Source organism: Melospiza melodia, chromosome 4, assembly GCF_035770615.1.
Source record: "Melospiza melodia melodia isolate bMelMel2 chromosome 4, bMelMel2.pri, whole genome shotgun sequence".
Classification (NCBI taxonomy): domain Eukaryota; kingdom Metazoa; phylum Chordata; class Aves; order Passeriformes; family Passerellidae; genus Melospiza; species Melospiza melodia.
Genome location: NC_086197.1, coordinates 53,994,272 through 54,016,959, shown reverse-complemented (window position 1 = coordinate 54,016,959; position 22,688 = coordinate 53,994,272). Strand labels below are relative to the sequence as shown.

Below are 22,688 nucleotides of genomic sequence, written 5' to 3'. Positions count from 1 at the left end.
AGCCCGATGAAGCTCACCCAGCTGGAACAGGGTGGTAGGGCTGGGCTGTCCCCATGGAACACCATCCCTGTGTGGCTCATGAGGGCCACAGCAAAGCTGCTGCAGGGCAAGGGACACCCAGGCTCTCAGAGAAGAAAAAATTGGCACATGGAATGGGACCAAGTAAAAATAAACCTTGCCTCCTCCCGCTCTGCCACCATGCAAAGCGCCTTGCGCCGGGTGTCTCCCTGCCTCCCAAAATAATGCCGGGTGCTGCCACCACCCCGCATGGTGATGCTCTCTCCATGCCTCCCGTTTCCATGGTGACCACAAGGAATGTCGCCAGGGTGACAAGGAGGCAAGTGAGCTGGGATTCGATATTAAAAATGAGATTTTGGGGTTGTTGGGTTTATTTTTCTCCCCCCCCCCCAACCCCTCCTCCTTCAGTTCTATTTTTGGGGTTTCCCTCTCTGCCTCAGCTGGTCTGGAAGGCTCCTCCTGCAGAGCCCCTGGGCCAGGCAGCAGCAGCTTCTTCCAGGCCCTTCTCCACCTCTGCCTGTCAGGTGATGGCTATGGGATGAGAAGAGGGACAAAGGGCATTTCCTTATCACTAAAACATTTGTTTCCTTCTATCAGGAAGGATTCTCTGATTTTGCCCCTGGTGATTCTCCAGGTGTCTCCTTCCATTTCTACTGCAGGATGTATCTGAGGCTGCATCCAGACTCCTGGGAGAGTGGGCAGCCTCAGGGATTTGTCTAAGAGAGGGAAATGATTCTGCATTCCCAGAGGGGCTGGGGAACAGGGTGGGGTTGAGCACCATGGGTCACCTCTGTGTCTCACCATCTCTGCCACCATGAGCAGGTCAGGTTGGCTGGGCAGCTCTGGAACGCTGGGGACAGAGATGGGATGGTTGGTAGAAGATCACGCAGGGAGCTTGGCAGGTGCTCAGGAGCCCAAAACTTTGTTCTCTGGTTTAAACTCCCAAAGCCAGACCTGCTCAGTGCAGAGAGGCTTGAGGGTTTGTGCTGGCTTAGCTGGTATCACCGGAGTGCAGGACCAATGGTGTCCAAGTAGGGCCTGCTGGCATAGAGGCAGCTCTTCTCTTCATGCCCAGGCAGGAGAAGGGGCAGGCAGCGTTTACTCCCCTTCCCAGGAGCTCTTGCTTTCTGCTGCACCCATCTCTCCATCCATCTCCAGCCATCCCTGTCTCCCTCTCTCTCTCTCTCCATTCTTCCCTCCATCTTTTCAACTACCCTTCACTCCTCCTCTCCATTCATCCCTCCAAAGGTTCCTCTGTCCATCTCTACGACTCTTTCCCTCCTTTCATCCATCCCTTTATCCATCCCTCGTGCCACCCCTCCATCCCTCCATCCCTCGGTCCCCCCAGCGGCACTGGGAAAGGTTGGCGGAGTGGGGCTATTTTTGGGAGCGTCTCCCTGGCAACGGCTGCCACCACCGTCTGTGGTGGCTTTTACATAGGTGCTAAAATATTCCACACTTCTTATTAAAGACGGTGCTGGTGGAGACGGGCGGGGGCGGCGAGTGTGAGCCACCCCGCTGCTGGGGCCGGCGGCCATGGGGCGGTCAGGCCACAGAACTTGGGGGGCACAAGGACACCAAGGGGCCCGTGACGTCCGCAGTGTGGCGTCCCCACGCCCCTCTCGCTGGCTCTGGAGGTGCCACCTGTCTCTTGGCAGTGCCAAGCTGCCACACCATGCACAAGGTGCAGCTATCCATCCTCCTGCCACAAGGGCAGAGGGAAATGTGGTGAGGCCTTGGGGGCAGCCAGCAATGAGGAGCAAAAGACAGAGAGGGTGAAATCTGACCTGAAGCTGAGGTGGCCACAGGGCACTTGATGGCATTGCCTGCTGTGGGAAGGAGCAAGATGTCTCAACTCCACCTTCATCCCTTCACCACGTGAAGAGGAAAGGCCTGTCGTGGTGCCAGAGGGATGGTACACCCTGCCAAAGAGCAGCTGGGCAGATACTGGTCAGATACAGAGCAGATACAGCTCTTGGGAAGCAGCCCCACAACAGGCCCTAGGGACAGAGCTTTTGGGAAAGTAAGCCCTCTGAACCTGAAAGAGGTCCTCATAGGGATGGCTGCAGAGGGGATGGACAGGCTGGCCCTGCTCCATCCAGGTGCAGCAGCTCCCCAGGAGCAGCAGGGAGCAGCCGTGGGTGCACTGGGGTGAACTGACCCATTCAGGGGGCTGATGTGCCCTGGTTTTGGGGGCAAGCTCTGCTCACCATGCCAGTGTTCACTGGCACTGGCAGGGCACAGCAGGCTCCACAACATTTTGTGCAGGGGTCATCCCATGTGCCACATCTTGGGAGGATTTTGGGAGGGAGGGTCATGGTCCTTGCAGGTTTGGGGCTCACAGGAGATTCAAAAAAACGAGGTTTAAAAATCTTTTTTGACTTCTCAGCACACGCCTTAACACTGGGGACAGCTGTGAGACACCAAGAGGAAAACCATGTCCTCAAAGATGCTGTCCTGGAGCAGGGCTGTCCAGGACCCTGTGCCTACGGCCACTGTTTGTGTGGTCAGGGGCCTCTTCAGCCTCTGTCTTTGCTGCAGCAGAGTCCCCTCCTTCTCTTCCTGTCGCCAAGAAGGGACCTCCTTAAAGCCCCTGGGATGCTGCTGGCCATGGAGACCCAAAGCAGGTTTCTTGGACAGGTTTCCCGGGATGGCTGTGCATTATCCTGGAGCTCTGCGTCCAGGTCCCTCCGTGTCCAGCTCCTGTCCCAGCATCGCTCATCCCGGCAGGAAATCACCTGCTCTGTAGAGTGGGGAGGCAATGCCCCACAGCAAACACTCTGCACCAGCTGGGAGAGCCTGGTCCTTCCTCAGGGCGAGGTGTCAGCCCAGCACCCCGAATCCAGGTGGGAAAGGACCCCCTGACGGTAGTTATTTAATCTCGGTGCAGCAGCCAAGGAGGAGGATCCACCTCCTCGGGGGCACCTGGCGGCCCCAGCATCCCTTTCCCGCTGCCGACGGCTGCTCTGTCTCCCCCATGGCGGCTCCGCAGCTCTGAGCTCACATGCGAGGATGGGCTAAAGTAGGGAAAGCTGCTGGATCCTACCACGGAGTTACTGACTTCTCAGCTACCGACTGCATAGCAATCAGCGAGGGGGAGAGGCAGCCGGGGAAAGGGAGCGGAGCGCACCGGGAGGGAGAGTGTCAGGGAGAGGGGGGATCTGGGGACTGGAGCAGGGGGGCAGCGAGGGGCACGGGCACATCATGCCAGAGAAGGAGGGAGCCAGGCAGGAGGGGGAGACCTAAACCCGTCGCTGAGCCACGAAGGCACATCAGCACTCCGTGGGATGGACGCTCCTGGGAGCAAAAAAATTCTGAGAGGCAGAGGCAGAAGGAGAGCGCTGGCGTGGGCAGGGCAGAGTTAGGAGAGGAGCAGGTCGCAGCGGAGAAGTAGCTCTTCTTCGGAGGGGAAAAAAATAAACCTGGGCTGGAGGCGAGCGAGGACTGCAGAGAGATTTCCCTGATTCCTGCGGTCCGGCTGAGGCGTTTGATGGTGAGATGGAGAGAGCGGCCGCTTTCCCGTTCCCCTGATGCTGGCTCGGCGCGGCTGGAGCCGGCGGCAGCCCTCGGCAGGACCCGGGTAAGAGGCGGTGCCGGGCGCGCTGCTCTCCTCTCCGGCGGGAGAGCGGGAAGGGCTTTTCTCCCTTAGGAAAATAATGTATTGTTTCATTTGCGTTCGCTCGGAGGAACAGCTATAAATATAACTTGGGGAGAGATGCGTGGCTTCGTGCGAGCGTGCCAGTGAATAATAAAGTTGCCTGGTGTGCATGGCGTATGCACGCACGGCTCCCGGGGCGGCCGCGGGCCGAGGGGCAGGGGTGGCTCCTGCCTCGAAACCTCCCCGACTTCCCTCCCCGCCCCCTTGCCGCCCTGGCTTCGGTCCCTTTGCAGGTAACTTCTTCATTTCTTCGGTTCCCCGGGTTTTCTTAGTGTCTTCTAGCCCTGGGCTGGGTCTTGCTCACCTTTTGCTTCTCCTGCTCTGTGGATTCTTCTCTGCGCTGGTCCTGGCCAGTTCACACAGAGGGAGGCAGCTGGAGGCCTGCTCTCCAAGCCCTCAGGTGCAAATGGGGCTGAAGTGGATGTGTTTGTTCTCCTGCTGCCTGTGGAGCTTTTCGGGCTCCAGATCTGCTCCCTTTTCCCTTGCCTTCCACCTCTCCTAGTCCCAGCATGGCTGATCGTGCCAGTGGTGGCCCAACACCCCCCAGAGAGGCATGGTGCAAAGGGTCTTCTGGCTGGTGGCTTTGGGTGAAGGAGCTCAGGAGGAAACCATGAGCAAACTACCAGAGGAACTCTGCCTGTGCTCCCTGTTGGCAAGGCTGGCTTCCCCACCGGGGCAGGAGTGGGCAGTCAGGTTTGCATGGTGCTGGCAGATCACCTCGGGCATCCCTGGCCCCTCAGCCCCCACGGCCCTCCCTCCTGGGCAAATAGCCTGGAGTCATCCAAATCCTTCTGGGAAGAGCCTGGAGTTTCCCATCCCTGCTGCCCAGCCCTGGCCCCATCGATGGATGGCACAGCAAACAGCAGCTCTGGGGCCTCTCCCTTCTCCCCTGCCTCCCCTTGGGGGTGCTGTGAGGGGCAGATGGTGACAGTGCACACGGGAACGCGTGGCAGAGGTGACGTAGCTCCAAGGCTACTTCCAACCCTGCTCTGTGCCCTCCCTGGCTCCTCGGGAAGAGCATCCACAGGAGGCGGGAGGTGTGGAGAGGAGCCCAGGGCTTGGGGTTACCCGGAGCCTGGGAGGGATCAGGCAGGTGCATGGGCAGAGACGTGGGAATGTGCCCCTTCTCCATTCACCACCAGAAGTGGAACCCACAGAAGCCTGAGACACCCCGGCAGTGTTTGCAACCACTGAAAATAACAACCAATACAGGACAAATATGTGCCTCAGGGGGAAGCGTGAACCTGCTGGGGACGGGGAGTGGTGGGGAGAGGACAAATGGGGAGGATGGCCTCAGGAAGGATAAGCTGGAGAGGGCTGATCTGGAGGAAAGTGGGTTCCCTCTCCTCCACCTTTTTCCTTTTTTTCTTCCATCTCTCCCTGATTGGGTGCTAAGAACAAGTGCCCCGACGTGTGGTGCTGGCAGTGATCCTTGTCCCTTGCAGCCCCCCTCCATGGTTTGCAAGGAAAACCGGAAAGCCAGGAGGTGGCTGGGGAGGGATGGAGTTTCCTGGCAGGACCGGTCCCCCGGCCCCTCCAGGCTCTCGGCCACCCCAGGCTCAGCCATCGGCCACGCCCGGGAAGCAGCCGCATCCCTGGGGCGGTGTCGGTGTCGGGAGGGTGCCAGCAAGGGGCAGGAGGGCGCGGTGATGGATACCTGTGCCCGCTGACACCGGTGCCCTGGGCACGCCCCGCTGGCCCGCCCCGCTGCTGCCCTGGGCCGGCTCAGCCCGGCAGCGCGGCCCGCGGTCGATGGATGGATGCTGGCGTCCCAGCGATCGATCCCTGCTCATGCACGCGGCTCCCAGCCTCCCGCCGGCGCTCCTTTTCTGTGAATGGCACGGGCTGAGCGAGGCCGTCTGCGCCTGCCTCGCACCGCCGCGAAATCCTGAGTCAGGCTGGATTGCTGCTCCCTGACGTCGCTGCTCCTGTGCCCCTCTCCGGGGCCGAGGGGCCGCACGGGGAACCCCCAGAGGCCCCGGCTGTCCTCGCCAGACAAGGTGGTTTTAACGGTGATGGTTGGGATTGGAGCCCCTTCTTGGGAGAGACGCTGATTCTCTGGCAGTGGGGAGCTTGGGACAGGCAAGGGCCGCTTTTGAGCTGGTTCTCGCCCTCAGAGCCCTGAGGCTCGTTCTGCAGCAGTGAAGGTGGTGCCGTGGCACAGGCTGCTGAGGGATGGGAGCTGGCTGCAATGTGACCCTGTTCCCGCGGCCCCAGAGATCCATGCACCTCCGTGCCTGTCCTCCTGGGAGCCTGGCAGCAGGCAGCTTGCTTCATGGACAGTTCTGGCACTCACCCACTGGTTTGTCTGGGGAGGAGATGCCCACCATCTCCTGGCACCAGCCGTGCTGGCCCAGCAGCCCCGCCGCGGCCCTCGCTGGAGATCCGGCGCTGGAGGGCGGAGAACAAGGCGCTCTCCGGCCCGGCGCCTCCCCACGCCGCCAGCCAGGGGCTCCTGCCGCCGTCCTGCCCACGCCCCTGCCACCATGGCAGTGGGTCTGCCCCTCACAATCTGGACGGCTGTTTTATTTCTATGGCAACATTTCTCCCGAAACACTTCAGAGGGAGCCTGGTGCTGTTCCGTAATGAGGGAAGCAGCGTCCCCCATTCTGTCCCCTGCAAAAGGCTCAGAGAAACGACCCTGACACATCTCCCCACCTCCTTCCCTCCCTGGCAAGGGGTACCAGCACTGGTACAAAGAGCTGCTGGCCTGGTCCCAGCTGCCTCTCTGCCGCCTGCTCTCCTTTCCCTGCCTTCAGCTTGGCTCTCCCCTCTGCTCTCGCCGGCTCCCTTTCTGCCGGCAGCCTGCTAAAGCACCCGCTCAGACTGACCATCTGAAAGGAGTCTTAGAGCAGGTGGATGTGGAAAGTGACTCTGCTCTAGAGGAGGGCAGAGCCCCGGGAGAGCTGTATAGATCGGCCCCGCCAGCAGCGCGGTGAGTGCGGGGCTGAAGGGCACCGGGGATCCCAGGGGCCGGGCAGGCCGGCGCTCACCCCTCGGAAAAGCTCGATGGCATTATGAAGAGGCGGTGCCTGCCACGGGACCAGACACAGCGGCCCCACAACTCCTCTCCTCTCCTCTCCCGTTCGCGTTGTTCCCCGCACCAAGGAGCAGCCTCGTGTCCGGGCGGAGGTGAGCAGGCAGAAGTCGCGGGCAGCGCCGGCAGGCGACAGGCAGGTGAGCAGGCAGGATCCCGGCGGGAGCCGCTGCCGCAGCCCGGAGGAGCAGGGCTGTGACAGCCACCCGTGGCCATGGCGGGGGGGTATCGCTGTCCTGGCAGCGTGCAGATGCAGCCGCCGTGTCCCCCGAGCACCGCACCGCTCTCCCCCAGCGATGGCAGCCCCTCCCTGTGGGACAGCTGGGGGTAGGGAGTGGGCAATGTGCTCCGTACTGCGTGAGCTGGGCAGCCCTTGGGCTTGACACCCTCCAGATGTGCTTGTTAAACCTGAGGGATCAAGCCGCAGGAATAGAAGTCAGCAAACCTGTAGTGAAATAGCTGATCCTCTCTCTGTAGGAATGCGGTTTTGCAGCTTACCTGGGATGCTCCCTGTGCTCTGTTTCTGGTGCCTAGCAGGCACGGCTGAAAGGGGAGCAGCTGGGGCCCTTTCAGGAGCTTCTGGCTCTGCTCAGCTCCCTGTTAGCCCAGCGACAAGGGGGTGAAGGGAGATGTTTTTCCCTGTCGCTGATGGGTTAGTGCTCAGCAGGCAGGCCAGGCTGGGAACTCAGCTGCTGTGCAGCAGCTGGGTGCAGAGAAGTGGCTGCAGCCACTCTCGATCGGGGGCTCGGTGCAGAGCAGGCTTTGCCCTGGTTATTGCTCATCCTTGCTGCTGTCACTGTTGTTATCATCATTCATAAACCATTTGCAGGCACCTGCCTTGCTGAGTGCTTGGCAGAGTCACCGGCAGCCTCTCCCTGCCCTGTCAAGAGTGCAACTGCAGCAGGCAGGCAGATGATGTAAGCCACTCTTGCTCCCCTTTTCCTGCACACCGATAATTATCCTTGTCCCCTGAGTAGCCAAAAACCATCAAGACATCCCACATGGGCAGGCACTTTGTGCTGAAGAGATGCTGAAGGGATACTGCTGGGAATGGCCTTACATCAGGGCTCCCACAGGGCAGGACTCCCAGTGAAGGGAGTTCCAGGGATTCAGGGATTAGTGAGGACACCCTTTGCACCGTGCACTTGTGCTGGCAACCTGGAGGAGGTGACCTGAGTGCACTGCATCTGCCTGGGATGTGGGGACCTCAGGGACACCCCAGAGCCTTCAGTTTTTCAGCACTTGCAGGTTTTGCACCAGTCTTTTGGGGTCTAGTTTTGGCGGCAGATTGCTGGGGTATGTCAGCCTGTGCGTTTCCTCGGGAGCAGGTGGGATGCAGTCTGCACCCTGGCTGCTACAAAAGCTCGGTTCCTTTTTGGCCAAGAACACTAACCCGGGAAGGCCAGGGCCCTTCTGAGCATTTAATTTTTCCTGTGATGCCAGCTACAGAGAATAACACCCACCTTCCTCACTCAGCAAGAAAAAGCAGGGGCTTCTCCCCAGCTGCCACTCCAGCAGCATCCTTTCCTTACAATCCCGCTCAGTCCAGCCCCAGCCCCTGTGTGGTGTACCCCAGCCCCACTTTGTCCAGAGAGGGGTGGGTGAATGCCGCTGCCAGTCCCAGCAACCCCACCACGGGGCGTCCCCCACCTGGTCTGGGATCCTGGGGACAGGCAGCTGCTCTGGCAGCGCCATTGTCTGGACGGTGCAGCCGCAGCAGGGATCGCTGGGGCGGTGTGGGAGCAGGCGGGAGGTGATGCTGTCACCTTTCTGTGCCTCTTCCTGACTTTGTCATCCTGGGGACCTTTGTGTGGTTCCCATTTTTATCTGTTTTTTCTCCCTCTCACTCTTTCTCTCCTTCTCTCTTCGCTTTCTTTTCTCCCCCTCCCTTCAGCATGTGGGCTGATCACTGCTCAAACTTTTAATTCAGATGGTAATTGGAATAATAATACGGGCAGAATCCTTCTGGCTCCGTTGCTGCAGCTGGCTTCAGGGAGCTATGAATAGCTCTGAGTCACACACTGAGATGGTTTAACTTCAAATCATTTTGTTTTGTTTTCATATTACCCATCCTCAGGCTCCAGAGCTTCACAGGGGGAAAAAATATCCCCCCTTCTCACTCCACTCCAAAATATAAACCGGGCAGAGGCACATGAATAAAATCCTCTTTTGGAGAGGGAAACTGGTCAGCGGATCATGCCTTGAGGGGCAGATGGGGACTGTTGGCACCTGATCTATTTATAATTATTGAACGAAAAGGCAGAAGTGTGTATATAAAAATGGTATAGAGTTGATTACAGCTTCCTCCCCTCACCTTCCATATGTCAGTTGCCTTTTTAATACGGTAAAACTCCTGCACGGTGGCTGTGCCTCGGCGTGTGCCCGTGCAGCCCCTGCCCTGCCGGCACGGAGCAGCGGGAGCTCGGCCGCTGCCTCGTGTGGCAGGACAGCCCCACGGCACAGAGCTGCCCCCGAGCCCCAGCACGAACCCCGGCAATATTCCTGAGGAGCAGGAGAAGAGATGGAGCTACAAAGAGGATGGAGAGGACACACTGGGCGCTGTGGGTCTGCAAGGCTCTGCCGAAAGGCAGAGAGGTCCCTCCTCAGCTGCGGGTGTTTCCGCCCCGGCTCCCCGAGAGGCGAGAAGTTGGTCTGCCGTGCTGTCAGCGTGCCGAGCTGGCAGCCGGGGCTCTGGATGTGCTCCAGAGCCGGCCGGGGGCAGGGACAAAGGCACAAAGCGGAGCGCGACCAGCGGCTGCGGCATTGACCACAGACAGGAGAGGAGCATTTGCCAGACAACTCCCGATAAAGCAAAGACTAAGAGTGTAAAAATACCCTGGGATTTTTCCATCGTTGTCGCTCACAGTGTATGTCCCAGAGCACCAGATATGGTTGTTATAAAAAGAGAAGTGGGGGAGTGCTTTAGCGTGGACTTTTCTGTTCTGTTTCATGAGACTCTTCCATTGCAAATTTAAGGAAGGATTGACAATATATGATCTACTCTGGCAGGGGCTGGAGAAAGACTGGGACGTGCGAGGCACTGCACTGTGTACAGGGGATGGAGCAATGAGGTATTGCCCCGGCACCAAGCACCCTGACCTCATTGTGCTGCAGATCCCTTGGAAAGGGACAGCAGCAGAGCAGCCCCACGTGCCTGCTCGGGGCCAGAGCAGAACTGGGGTGGCAGCGTGGGCTGGTGTGATGGCTTGTGCTGCTGGAGCACGGTGTCACACGGGAAGGAGGAGATGACTGCAGCACCGTGGTGGTGTCCCTGGCATTGCTCAATGTAAGACACAGGAGGGCTTGGGAAAGAGGGAAGGGTAGCACATGCTTTGGGGCTGGAGGCCCATCTGGCTGGCTGTTTCAGTGCTGCAAGGCAGTGGCAGTGACATCCGTGCTGCAGCAGCTTTCAAAAGTGCTGTGGGGCTTCTGCAGGCCATGAAATTCATGGGTGTTCATGTGCACCCAGGACAGGCAGCAGAGGGGTGGGGAGACTCGTGTCCAGGCTGCAGCCTCCTGCCTAGCCTCTCTCCTTGCTGCACCCACCAGCTTTGTTTCATACCACTCCATAGGAATTGCCATTCACTCTGCAGCTTCCTCCTTCACATGTGGGTCACAGGAGGCAGAGCAAGCTCCAAGAAATGCCCTCAGGCATGCTCTGGATTCGTGTCTCTGTCCTCAGCCAGGCTTTCCTCCTGCTTGTCCATGTGACAGGCAGCTGCCTATTCAGGATATGAACATAATCCCCTTCTGCTGGAGACACCTCTGATCCTTCCCCCTTCATTCCATTTCTGTTTCAGGTTTCCAAGTGGCAATGGGACCTTTTCACAGCCATTTGAACTACTCTTGCATAGGGTTTGGGCTCCTGGCAAGCCCCCAGGCCTTGCCAGGCTGGTGGCATTGATTTTGCCAGCAGGGACGTCCGTGGCAGCCCTGGCCCAGCAGCTGCTGAGGAGGGACAGTGACCCAATGTGGCAGCAGTGCCCAGCCCAGGCGTTTCTTGCCTGCCTGTCTGTCCTTCCCATGGTGGCACCACGCGCTGTGGGGGCGTGTTGGGGTGGAAGTGGGAAACGTGTTTATTTCTGTCCGTCTCCTGGCTCGTGCCGCTCCGAGTTTGTGGCACTGGGTATTACTAACACTTCCCTGTGCCAGCTGGCAGCAGGGATGAATCAGATTGGCAGCACCACAGCGTGGACCCTGCACTGCCCGCTCAGCCTAGAGCGATGCCTGTGGCAAAGTGCTGGTGATGTCTCCTGCCCCTGACCAGGGTCAGCCCCAGTCAAGTGCCAGGGGCTTGGCCTTGCTGCTGGAGATGTCTCTGTACCCTGAGGGACGGGGCTGTCCCCTCTGGGCCATGCTGCCTGCCCAGGCTGGATTGTCCCTGTCCCTCCTTTACGCTGGGGATCTCAGGTGGCTTCATGAGCTGCTCACTGGCAGCATCCCCAGGCTGGGGTCAGCTCTACACCAGGAGGACAGCTTATCCTCATGCTGCCAAAATCACCTTTTGCAGCTGCTGTGGTTTAACCCCAGCAGGGAACTTAACTATCACTCAGCCCCTCTCTCCCTCTCACTGCCCCCATCCACAGTGGGGAGGGGAATCAAAAAGAAAAGGTAAACTTTGTGGGTTGAAATAAGAGCAATTTAATAATTGAAGCAAAATATAACAATAATAAATAGGTTGATATTATTAATATTATCAGTAATAACAATAACATTAACAAAAATAATAACAATAAACAGTGATAGTAATGATAAACACAGAGAGAGAGAATAATAGGATCCAAGAGAAACACGTGATGCACAACCCCATTACTCACCACCCAGTGACTGATGCCCAGCACGTCCCCAGGCATTCATCAGCCCCTTCCAGTTAAATCCTCCAGTTATATTCTGGGCATGATATTCTGTGGCATGGAATACCCCTCTGGGTAGTTTGGACCAGCTGCTCTGGCCATGCTCCCTCCTGGATTCCTGTGCAGTTCCTCAGTGGCAGAACATGAGCAACAGAAAAGAAAAATCCTTGTCTTGGAGTAAGCCACTACTTAACAACAGCTCCGACAAGTCTGTGTTATCAGCATTATTCTCATACTAAGTCCAACTCTGTGCTGGCTACTATGAAGAAAATTAACGCAGTCCTAGACAGAATCAGGACAGCAGCTGATTGCTTCCTCCCCCTCCCCTGCTTCTGACAGCTCAGCACACATGGAACTTGATGACATCACAGACCTTGGAATGTTGGTGGTTCCAGGTTTCCCCAGAGCCAGAGGTTTGTGGCTCTCCTCTCCCTCCTGAACACCTCCTGATCCTGGTGTTCTGAACAGAGGGATTTTGGTGGCCACAACAAGCACTGCTGAAGCTGCAGAAGGTGGCACACTGCTTGTCAGTGTCAACAGCCTGCATGGCCTGCACTCCAGGAACACAATTTGGATTCTCCTGCTTACTGCAGCTGAGAGCATCCTGAAAAATGTCGAAGCCATTTCGCATCTTTGGGCTAATGATGATGGTCTACCCAGAATCTCAAGGTTTGCAAGGTGATGATAACAATGATGGTGGTGATGATGACAGCAAAGAATCAGAGAACTCCTGCCATTCTGACGTTCCTTCACCCTTGTGCAAGAGCAGTGACAGCACAGATGAAAATAAGACAGAGGATCAGGGAGAACCCACATTTTTCGTAACTCCTGGGGATTCTTACATGGTGAAAGATAAACAGATGGAGTTGGCCAAGCAGGCGGTGGAGCTTGAGAAGGAAGATCAGGAGCTTCAGGAACCATTTTACAAAGACATGGGAATGTCTGGCAGATTGGATGGAGATGACGAGCCCAGCCCAACCTACCACCTTCCTGGGCATCAGAGGTTGCCTGCCCCCCAAAAGGCCGGTACAGCACCAAGTGGCTTCCATGACTCTTTCCAGCACAGCTCAGGCCAGCACTTGGGGACAGAGGCCGCTGCCACACAGGCCCATGCCAGTGACCATTTTGTGGGACACCCAGAGACCACCACGGGAGCGGAGCCCCACGTGCTGCACGGGGAGGATGGCGAGGATGGTGAGGACAGACAGTCCCTGTCCCTGCAGCCAGCGTATGACTTGCTGTGGCAGGAGAACAGCATGCTCAGGTCAGAGAACGAAATGTTGAGGAGCGCGAACATCATGCTCGCAGCGGAGAACTTCACACTCAGGCAGGCGTTCAAAGAGCTCACGAAGGACAGGGCTGTGTTCATGGCCGAGGACATGGTGCTCAGGGAGGAATACGACGTGCTCAGGGAGCAGTATGACAGGCTCGGGGGTGAGAATGATGCACTCAGGAAGGACAATGTCATGGTCAGGAGAATGTTCCAGACCTTCCAGAACAACTTGAAGAGACAGGTGTGCATGGTGGCGAGCTTGCAGGATCAGCTGAAGGCCAGCCAGGCTGAGCGGGAGAGGCAAGTCCAAGAGCTCCAATCCTTAGTCCAGGAGACTGAATGTCATCTTCAGATAATGACCCAGCGGGCTCTGAATGCCGAAACAAACATGGAGAGGCTGAAGCAGAAGATCTTTATTCTCCAAGGACAGCTGGAGAGATGCAAGCTGGGGAATGAAAACCTGAGAACAGACTGGTCTAGAAGCAGTGAAACAGAACTTAGACTTCACCAGGCAAAACCCCCACGAGCTCATAATGGGCAAAGATGCCTCCCTCAGGTAGTTCCTGCCTCAGAAATGCTGCCCATTGTTACTGATGTCCTTGAATCCACCAGAAAAATTCTCAAATTTTAAGCAAAGAAAGATCTATGAGTGTAGTTCTGTGTGAGTTCTATGGATCCGTGCAGGGTCCGAGGCCATCATTCTCCCACTTGTAACCATCTACTGCAAATAAACGCATTTACTTTGCCACTGTCGAATGTGTGTGCTCACACTGGTAGCCTTCATCCTTTACGGAAATACTTTCCTTGTGGTTAGGTACCAATTGCAGGTACTGGTGTGACTTTAGCTGCTGATACTCTGTTCAGGCTCTGTGGAGCCAGCAGCAAAGGCTGCCCAGGCTCTGAGCTGCATGGTCCAGCCTTGGTGGACTCTGCAAGAGGCTCTGCCACAGCCCAGCTGACATGAGCTTCCATGTGGGAGCTAGGAGGAAGCACAGGATGCAGTGCTCTTACACAGTGTGCTCATCCCACCCCATAGCTGTACCAGCCTGAACTGGAGATGAACTAAGCCCTTGCATTTCATCTTTGTCCTTTGCCCCTTTTTGGGAAGGGGGGGAAGGTGGGGAGCAGAGATCCAGGTGTTGCTGCACATGGTTTCGCAGAGGGCCTTGGGTCCTCCTCCCTTTCTTTTGGAGCTGGCTGCTGCCGGGGCCAGAAATCCAAAATCTCTAGAAATGGTGCACCTGTTTCTGCAGCTGGAGAAAGAGAGATGTTGGTTGTAGAAACTTCCAGGAAATTGTGAATTACTCATATGTGTGAGCTGTGACAGGGCCTTCCCTGTGTTATTGGGGTCAGCGCAGGCTAAGGATGAGCTTGGCATATCCAGGCTGGCTGAGAATGATGCCAGTTGAAGAGGATGTCTTTCCTCTCCTGGCTGGGGCTGGCACAGAGGGTTGTACCTAAACTGCCCACCTTTGCCATCTCCCAGAGCCATGTGGGACCCTGCAGTCTGAACTCAACCTGCAATGGCTCTGGTCAGCTTCATCCCAGCAGGACCATCTGCGGGTATGAAGTGACCTCTCTCCATCACATCAACATTTCTGATTAACATAGGTTACCAGCCCCAGGGTCTGCTATAGGTTTACCCATCTGGACAGCAAAAATTCCTGGCCAAACCAACTTCATGAAGACTTGGACGTTGCAGGGTAGTGAGGTGGTGGGAGCTGGCAGAGTTCAGTGTCAAAATGCTTTTTCCTGATGGGGATTTTTGGGCAGCTGTTCCCTTTTTTCTCTGTGTGGTGAGTTGTGGATTACAAGGTTGTTTTCTTCTACTGGTCTCACAATACCCTTGGTCTGATCACGATATTTGCATTGCTGCAGAGCTTTAACTGCCTCAGTAACTGGGTAGTCTTCATCCCATCAGAGGTGATATCTGGAGCTCCCTTCTTGCTGCTCTCCAGATCTGGTCCTAACTGGGCAAAGCTGGTGGGCACCTCTGGCCACCTGCAGCCCCATTCTGGGGCACTGGTAATGGGACAAGGATGGTTCTCACAGCTTTTCCATCCTAGGCAACATCATTTGCTGTTCCTCTCTCCTGTCCATGCACAACCACTTACAAGCTGCTCTAAGCCTTACATTTGATCCCAAAATCCTTGTATTTTTTGCCATATCTGGCAACCAGTGGTTGTTCATTGGCAAGGCTGGGAGGAAACAGATTAGCTGGCCGTCTGCATCCACACTCAGCACTGGCTGCTGTAATCCAAAGGCTACAGTGCAGGATTAGCATGGGTGTACAAAGCCCTTCCTAATCTGTGAGTCATTACCCCCTCAGTGCATTTCCCTTCCCAGCAGCTCTGGGCAGGTGGAATAGGTTGGCTCTTGAGTCTTTGGCTTCACCATCCTTCCATTCTGGGAGGACTGGCTTGGGACATCTGCTGGACATCCTCCCAGGACTCTGCTGCTGAGCTGTTCCTTGGATGCTGTACACAGGGCATGTTGCAAGGTTTGTTTCCTCTAACTGGCTTCTCTTTGGCTACCCCTGAAAGAGCCCTTCCTTTCCGTCAGTTCTTTTGGGCTCTACCCATTGCTTCCCTTCTTTTATTTGAAACAGGGTGTTCTGCACACCCTGGAAAAAATTCCCTCGGGGTTAGGCTGGGCTGACGGGGATCCCTGAGGGCTGCTGTGCATTCCTGTGCTTTGTTAGTCCTTGTGTGAGAGGTATTTAGCCTGGCTGAGCTCTCGCCCCCGTGTAAGCTCTGATATTAATATAATAGCTCAGGGCAAGGGCCCTGTGAGCAGCTCAGCTGCTGTGCCCTTGGTCTGGAGAGCGGTGACCGGCCAGCCCTGCTCCTCTGCTGGCTGGGGAGCGCGGGGTCTGCAGGCTGTGCACCCAGTCTGCACCACCAGCTCCTCACCTGCGGGCTGTGCACCCAGTCTGCGCTACCAGCTTATCATCTGCAGGCTGTGCACCCAGTCTGCACCACCAGCTCCTCACCTCACCTGCAGGCTGTGCACCCAGTCTGCACCACCAACTCCTCACCTCACCTGCGGGCTGTGCACCCAGTCTGCACCATCAGCTCCTCACCTGTGGGCTGTGCACCCAGTCTGCACCACCAGCTCCTCACCTCACCTGCGGGCTGTGCACCCAGTCTGCACCATCAGCTCCTCACCTGCAGGCTGTGCACCCAGTCTGCACCATCAGCTCCTCACCTGCCCAAGCCAGGCTGGAGCAGGTGCCCCAAGGACATCTCTCAGGGCACCCTGAGAAAAAGGCTGGGAGCCTGTGCCAGCTGCTCCGATGGCTGCTGCCAGGGGGGATTGGATCTGACCGGGTTTTGCTTTGTCCTTCCCTGCCAGGCGCGTGCCCAGGAGCAATCACAATGGCCGTGCTGGTCCCAGCTCGCCAGAGGTGAAACCTGGCGCTGCCCAGTCCCATGTGAGTGCTGCTGCATGAGCTCCCACGGCCTGGCAGCTCCCACGGCCCCCTGACACCTGATGACCGAGCGAGCCATGGGCAGCGTCCGGGTCAATCGGTGAGTAACCTCCTCTCGAGACCTGCTGCTGCCTTGAGTGACCCAGCTCCTCATCTGTCCCCTCAGACCCTAAATTCAGACTGCCTTTTGATATATTCTTCTCAAATTACCTGTCAGCGGCTTTCCTGTTCTAAGGAATGGCTCCTCTCTCCTCCTCCAACCCAAAACATACCATATGTAGGGGTAGTGCTTGGAGGAATACTATGGAGGAGAAGCAAAGCACTGCATAGTGCTGGACCAGAAATTACAGATTCCAGCAGCACTGCAGAAGCCAGGAATGTCCCCAGGAATCACAACTCCAGCCACCAGAGCTGTCCTTGTCCTTGTGAGATGGAGGCCCATTCTGGAGGACTCCAGCTGACATGTCAACACCACAGGGTGGGAGGGAGAGACTCCCAGGGTCCTGTGAGGCTGCAGGTGGCCAGGCATGAGGGCAGAGCAGTCTTTGTGCTTCAGTGCACTCTCTTGGTTTCCTTGGTGGTCAGAGCACTGTCTACCATCACATCTTTAAGGAGTATCTGCAAGTGTCATGGGATCACATGAGGGGCAGTGTTGTAAGGGAGGGGAGCCAGAGGGGGAAAGGTCTCCCAGAAAATGTGTGTGTAGCTTCTGCCGAGGAAACTGCCAGTGCTTTGGCTGTTGATTTCCAAATTACACCTTTGGCTTTGGATAAGAGATGCTGGAAGACACACATGTTGCTGTGGCAACAGAATTGTCCTGAGGCAGGAAGTGTATAAACATTGTCACCACACACCATGAAATCAGTGAGCAGAGCAGAGGAGAAAATAAAAACTCCCAGCCTTGTATTATCTGAGGGCCAAAACATGGTCAGGCTGCGGGGGCTTGCTCCCAGGCTTCCTGGCTGTCCCAGCTGCTGTCAGGTTTCAAACCTTGTATCCCTCCTCACCATAAAGGCTGGAAGGTACCACAAGCTACAAGCTGCTGCTGCTTTGTTGCCCTGTCAGGACCTTGCTAGATGCCTCTTCCAGGCAGCAACACTCAGCAACATTGCAGCGGCCGTCCACCTGCTTGGTCAGGTTGGCACCATGGTGCAATAATCACTGAGACGTGCTGTTGTGAGATCCAACAGGGTGGTACTGCTCCCCTGCGAACCACCCACGCCTCCTGCCCTTGCTGTCTCAGTGGTTGCTGCTACCCTTCACGTATTCCTGATGGAAGTGCCCGTTTCTTCTGTTCCCAGGTACAGCATTGTCTCCACCGAGGAGGATGGACACAAGGTCTCTACGCTGGGCAGCATGAACGGGCACAGCCGGAACGGCAAGGGCCACGCTCCCCGGCGGAAGCACCGCAACCGCTTCGTGAAGAAGAATGGCCAGTGCAACGTTTACTTTGCCAACCTGAGCAACAAATCACAGCGCTACATGGCCGACATCTTCACCACCTGTGTGGACACGCGCTGGCGGTACATGCTGATGATCTTCTCCGCCGCCTTCCTGGTCTCCTGGCTCTTCTTTGGCTTCCTCTTCTGGTGCATCGCCTTCTTCCACGGCGACCTCAATGCACCGGCCGTGGCAGGTAGTCCCTCTCTGCTCAAGCCCTGCATCATGCACGTGAACAGCTTCCTGGGGGCTTTTCTTTTCTCAGTGGAGACGCAGACAACCATTGGGTACGGCTTCCGCTGCGTGACTGAGGAGTGCCCGCTGGCCATCATGGCAGTTGTGGTGCAGTCCATCGTGGGCTGCGTGATTGACTCCTTCATGATTGGCACCATCATGGCCAAGATGGCAAGGCCCAAGAAGCGGGCCCAGACCCTCCTCTTCAGCCATCATGCCGTCATCTCCGTGCGGGATGGCAAACTGTGTCTCATGTGGAGGGTGGGCAACCTGAGGAGGAGTCACATCGTGGAGGCCCACGTCCGAGCCCAGCTCATCAAGCCCTACATGACGGAGGAAGGGGAATACCTCCCCCTGGACCAGCGGGACCTAAACGTGGGCTACGATGTGGGTCTGGATCGTATATTTTTGGTCTCACCCATTATTATCGTTCATGAGATTGATGAGGAGAGCCCCCTCTACGGGATTGGCAAGGAAGAGCTGGAGACGGAGAATTTTGAGATTGTGGTTATTCTGGAGGGGATGGTGGAAGCCACAGCCATGACCACACAGGCACGAAGCTCTTACCTTGCTAGCGAAATCCTTTGGGGTCATCGCTTTGAACCGGTTGTGTTTGAGGAGAAGAACCACTACAAAGTGGATTACTCGCGCTTTCACAAGACATATGAGGTAGCTGGCACACCTTGCTGCTCAGCCCGGGAGCTGCAAGAGAGCAAGATGACCATCCTACCTTCTCCACCACCTCCCAGTGCCTTCTGCTACGAGAATGAGCTGGCACTTGTCAGTCAAGATGAAGACGAAGATGATGATGAAGTGGGTGTAGTGTTAGGGGGCAACACCAAGGAGGAGGGAGGTATCATCCAGATGATGGATTTTGGAAGCCACCTGGACCTGGAGCGGCTCCAGGCAACTCTGCCTCTAGATACAATCTCATACCGCAGGGAATCAGCCATCTAACTCCTCCAACCTCCCCGTTCCACACCCGTTGCCCACAGTCTCCTCTGTTCCGTACCCATACACTGGATAAGTCCTTTCACCACCAAATAATACCTCCCATGATTGCCTCTCAGCCCCCAGACACACCAAGGCCTGGAGCTGCTCGGATATACTCCCTTTCTCGTGAGGTCGTAATGCCTGGGAGAGGAGTGAGGATACCCTGCTCTTTCTGGGTGTGCAGCTTGGGCTAGAACCCCTCTCCTGCCCAGAGACAGGAGGGCAGCAGGCCTGGTTTCTTGTCTCTGGAGAGGTGGGAGGAGTCTCTGCCTTCGGTGGACAGACTGGGACCCACAGCAAGTGTTCCGGCTGCTGACGCCACAGCAGACTTTGTCACCTCTCACTGTGGGTAGGCCCCATGGCTGTCAAGGGTCATCGCCGTCACCGGGAGAGGAGCAACACCTAAGCACAGACCAGATGAGGATAGAGGGGAGAGTTTGGGACTCTTGGAGGGAGCGGGGAGGGATCTCAAGGGAGGAGTTTACTTGCATGTTTGTTGCTTGGTGCACATGATTTTGTATATAAAAGAGAAGGAGAACTGCAATCGATTTTTCCAAGGCAAATGCCAAGCTAGGAGACAAGGACATTCTACACCGGCTGCTCTGCACTCTCCTTGGCTTTCGGTGTCTGTCACCTCCAGAAGCAGCTCGGCTCCATGGACTCAGATCCAGTTCTCCCAGTCCTCTTGAAAAACATGTCTTGCTGCTCTCCTGAGATACTGGCAGAGGAGGCAGGGCCCTGTGCTTACCACACTCAGACTGCTCCCTGGTGCAGCACAGCTGAGATGACAGACAGGTGACCTGACTGGACAGCAGATCCTCCACTTGCTCCTTTTGCCTCCTCCATTCTTCTCCCTGATGCCATCAGCTGTAAAACAGAATTTGTAACTATTTATTTTTAATAAAGTCTAATATCCCAAGGGGAGGTTTGGAAGCAAAGGACAGACTCCACAGCTGCAGCCTGGTGTAGAGACTGATGAGGGTTATTAGGGCTGGTGTTTGCTATTTGTATGGCATTGGACCTTGGAAGCTCCATCACGAGGGCTCTCTTGTTCTGTGCCTCTCTGGTAAAGACCTATAACAAGAGGCTCAGAGAATTTGCTCAGGGAGAAGGTCATACAAATGTGTGTATGGAGGGAATAATCTGCATTAAAATTGCCAGCAGGATGGGACAAGCAATACTATTTGCTTTGGACATTGCTCTAGATTCAAAAACCCCATGAAAAAACCCAAAGCGTCTCTTTGTGCTAGAGGCAACTGAAGGGAGGACGAGGGAAAACATCAATCAAAGCCAGACCCGTAACATCACTGTGTTGTCATTTCACAAAAGAGGTGAAAACATGATGAGCATTTTCCTTCAGGAGTAGCAGAATCACCCCTTCAAAACTGCAGATGATACAAGGACAGAAAAACAAATGAGGAGCTCAGGAAGCTGCTCTGGGCACCCAGTAGCTGTGCTGTGGTGGGGAATAGCTAAAGAAGTTATGTCCCACCTAATCCCTGATCTACAAAGCAGAAAAAAGCATATCAACTTGGAATTGGTTCAAGAAGCAAAAGGAAGAGGGGAAGAAGCAGAAGGGCAGGGAAAGAAATAGCAGGACTGAGACGAAGAAGCAGACACAGAGGGCAGATGGTGAAGATGGAAGGGGAAAAGAGGAAGAGAAAGTGAGGTTATATGGAAGTGCATTTGAGAAAGAGCATAAATAGACTCACAAGATGTGTCTAGGACCAGACATGGTCATTTCTCATCTTAGGATGTAGGTTTTGTGGGGGAACAGCTGTCCTGCCTGGGTGTACTCCATTCACTGGAATAATTCCATTCCCAGAATAATTCCATTCCCCAACGCCCTCTGGGCCCAGACATGGAGCCAGTTTTCTACCCAATGAACAGTGCACTCATTCCATTTCCCCAGGCAGCCAATTTCTCCAGGGCAAACGCTTTGGGAGACAGTGTCAAAGGCTTTACTGAAGTGCAGGTAGACATCATCCATAGCCTTGCCCTCATCCACTAGGCAGGTCACTTTGTCATAGAGGGAGATCAGGCTGGGCAAGCAGGACCTGACTTTCCCAAACCCATGCTGGCTGGGCCTGATTCCTGGGTTGTGCCACATGTTCTGTATCGTGGCAAGATGAAATGCTCCATGACCTTTCCTGGCACTGAGGTCAGGTTGATGAGCCTGTAGTTCTCAGATCCTCCTTCCAGCCCTTTTTGTAGATGGGTTTCACACTGGCTAACCTCCAGTCCCCTGGGACCTCTCTGGCTAGGACTGTTGATAAATGATGGAAAGTGGCTTGGTGAGCACTTCCATCAGCTTTCTCAATGTTCTTGGGTGGATCCCATCCAGCCCTGCAGACTTGGGAGTGTCTAAGTGGTGTAGGAGGTCACTGAGCATTCCCTCCTGCATTATGGGGCTCCGTTGCGCTCCCTGTCCCTGTCTTCCAGCTCAGGGCATGGAGTACCCTAAGGACAACTGGTCTCACTGTGAAAGACTGAGGCAGAGAAGGCATTAGCACCTCAGCCTCTACCTTGCTGCTGCAGTGATCCTCGGCTCCAGAGCCCATCCGCCAGAGCAGTTTGCCTCAAAGCCTACACTGAAATGATGGATTCCCTCCTGGTTCTGCTGGTGCTTAGGCAGAGCTGCCTCTTCTCAGAGCTCCAATGCTACCCACTTGGGAACTGGGGTGCCTCTCTCAGCACTAAATTCAAGAGTTTGCTGGTATAGGAAATGAAGTCACCCCCTCCTTTCATTATTTACTTATTTTCCCCTGGAGGAATAAGCAGGGGCTGGTATTGACCTGGCTTTTAATACAGCTTTCAGAGTCGTGTGCCTGCCACTGGCCATGGAAACAAACTAATGGACCGAGAGAGAAGGACTTTGCGTGCGAGGACGCGGACATTCAGGACACATGAATGTGTCCACATGGGGTGGTGGCCTCCAGGAGAGGGGGAACCCTCATAGCTGGGCACCCCCTCACAGATGTACGGCACCCTTTGGAGGCGGGTGGCAGTGCTTGGTGGGGATGAAGTGTCCCCTTGGCTCTTGGGAGACCCATCAATCCCCAAGGAGCGAGTGTGCAGAGGTGCCAGGCAGGGGTGGTGCCCCAGGGCCATGGGCATGCACAGCTGGAGTGGTTGGAGCAGCACACAGGTCAGCACTGCCAGCCCTCCCTTCACTTGGCCGCCTCTTGTGGGAAAAATGGGACAAGATTGCAATCAGTCTGAGGGAACAAGCATCATTCAGCCATACTGGCTCCAGCCCGCTCCATATGTCTGAACCTGCTGGATGTTTTCATGTCATGCTTGGCATCACGGTGGAGAAGACAGTGAGGCACTGAAGAATACCCAGCTAAACCCCTGCTGTTCATAATAAAATTGCAAGAAAGCTTTCAGTGCTGTCAGATCATTAGAGAGGGGAGAGAGAAGGGGGTTGAGGGGAGGGGGCAGAGGGAAGGAGAGGAACAGCCAGTGCAGGAAAACAGAGGTGGTGAGCAAGTTTCTGCCTATCAGACACTCCTTGTGCAGCTGTACTGCTGGTGCCACACACAGCCCCTCCAACAATAGGGTGCAGCCACTCCAGTTCCTACAAGCTGCACACGTGCCCACAGGGTTTGCTGGTACACAGCAGCAGCAGGACATCCTTCTGCACAGGTGTTCTGCACCTGCACACTGGAACCCCAGAGGACTCGTGCCCAAGTACACACTGCAGGTGCCTACATGTGCATGCCACACATGGGGGCATAGTCCATCCTACA

General features: G+C 55.9%; 2 protein-coding genes across 2 annotated transcripts; both read left to right on the top strand.

Moving 5' to 3' along the window:
- The first annotated feature begins 3,268 nt into the window (after positions 1-3,268).
- Positions 3,269-22,325, top strand: KCNJ4 (potassium inwardly rectifying channel subfamily J member 4). Its single transcript, XM_063154536.1, has 3 exons — positions 3,269-3,598; positions 16,194-16,369; positions 17,571-22,325. The coding sequence occupies exons 2-3, from the start codon at positions 16,332-16,334 to the stop codon at positions 18,898-18,900; spliced, it is 1,368 nt and encodes a 455-aa protein (XP_063010606.1). The 5' UTR covers positions 3,269-3,598; positions 16,194-16,331; the 3' UTR covers positions 18,901-22,325.
- On the top strand, positions 9,265-14,179 carry LOC134417371 (uncharacterized). Its single transcript, XM_063154537.1, is given in 2 exon segments — positions 9,265-13,304; positions 13,306-14,179. Coding segments are annotated over 2 exon segments (1,221 nt in total). The 5' UTR covers positions 9,265-12,177; the 3' UTR covers positions 13,400-14,179.
- Positions 22,326-22,688: the final 363 nt, after the last annotated feature.

What these genes read in the sequence shown, in the direction of transcription:
- KCNJ4 (XM_063154536.1), top strand. Translation starts at nt 16,332, where the DNA reads ATGACCGAGCGAGCCATGGGCAGCGTCCGGGTCAATCG. An exon ending in GGCAGCGTCCGGGTCAATCG is followed by an intron (nt 16,370 to 17,570) that starts GTGAGTAACCTC and finishes TTCTGTTCCCAG; the next exon opens with GTACAGCATTGTCTCCACCG.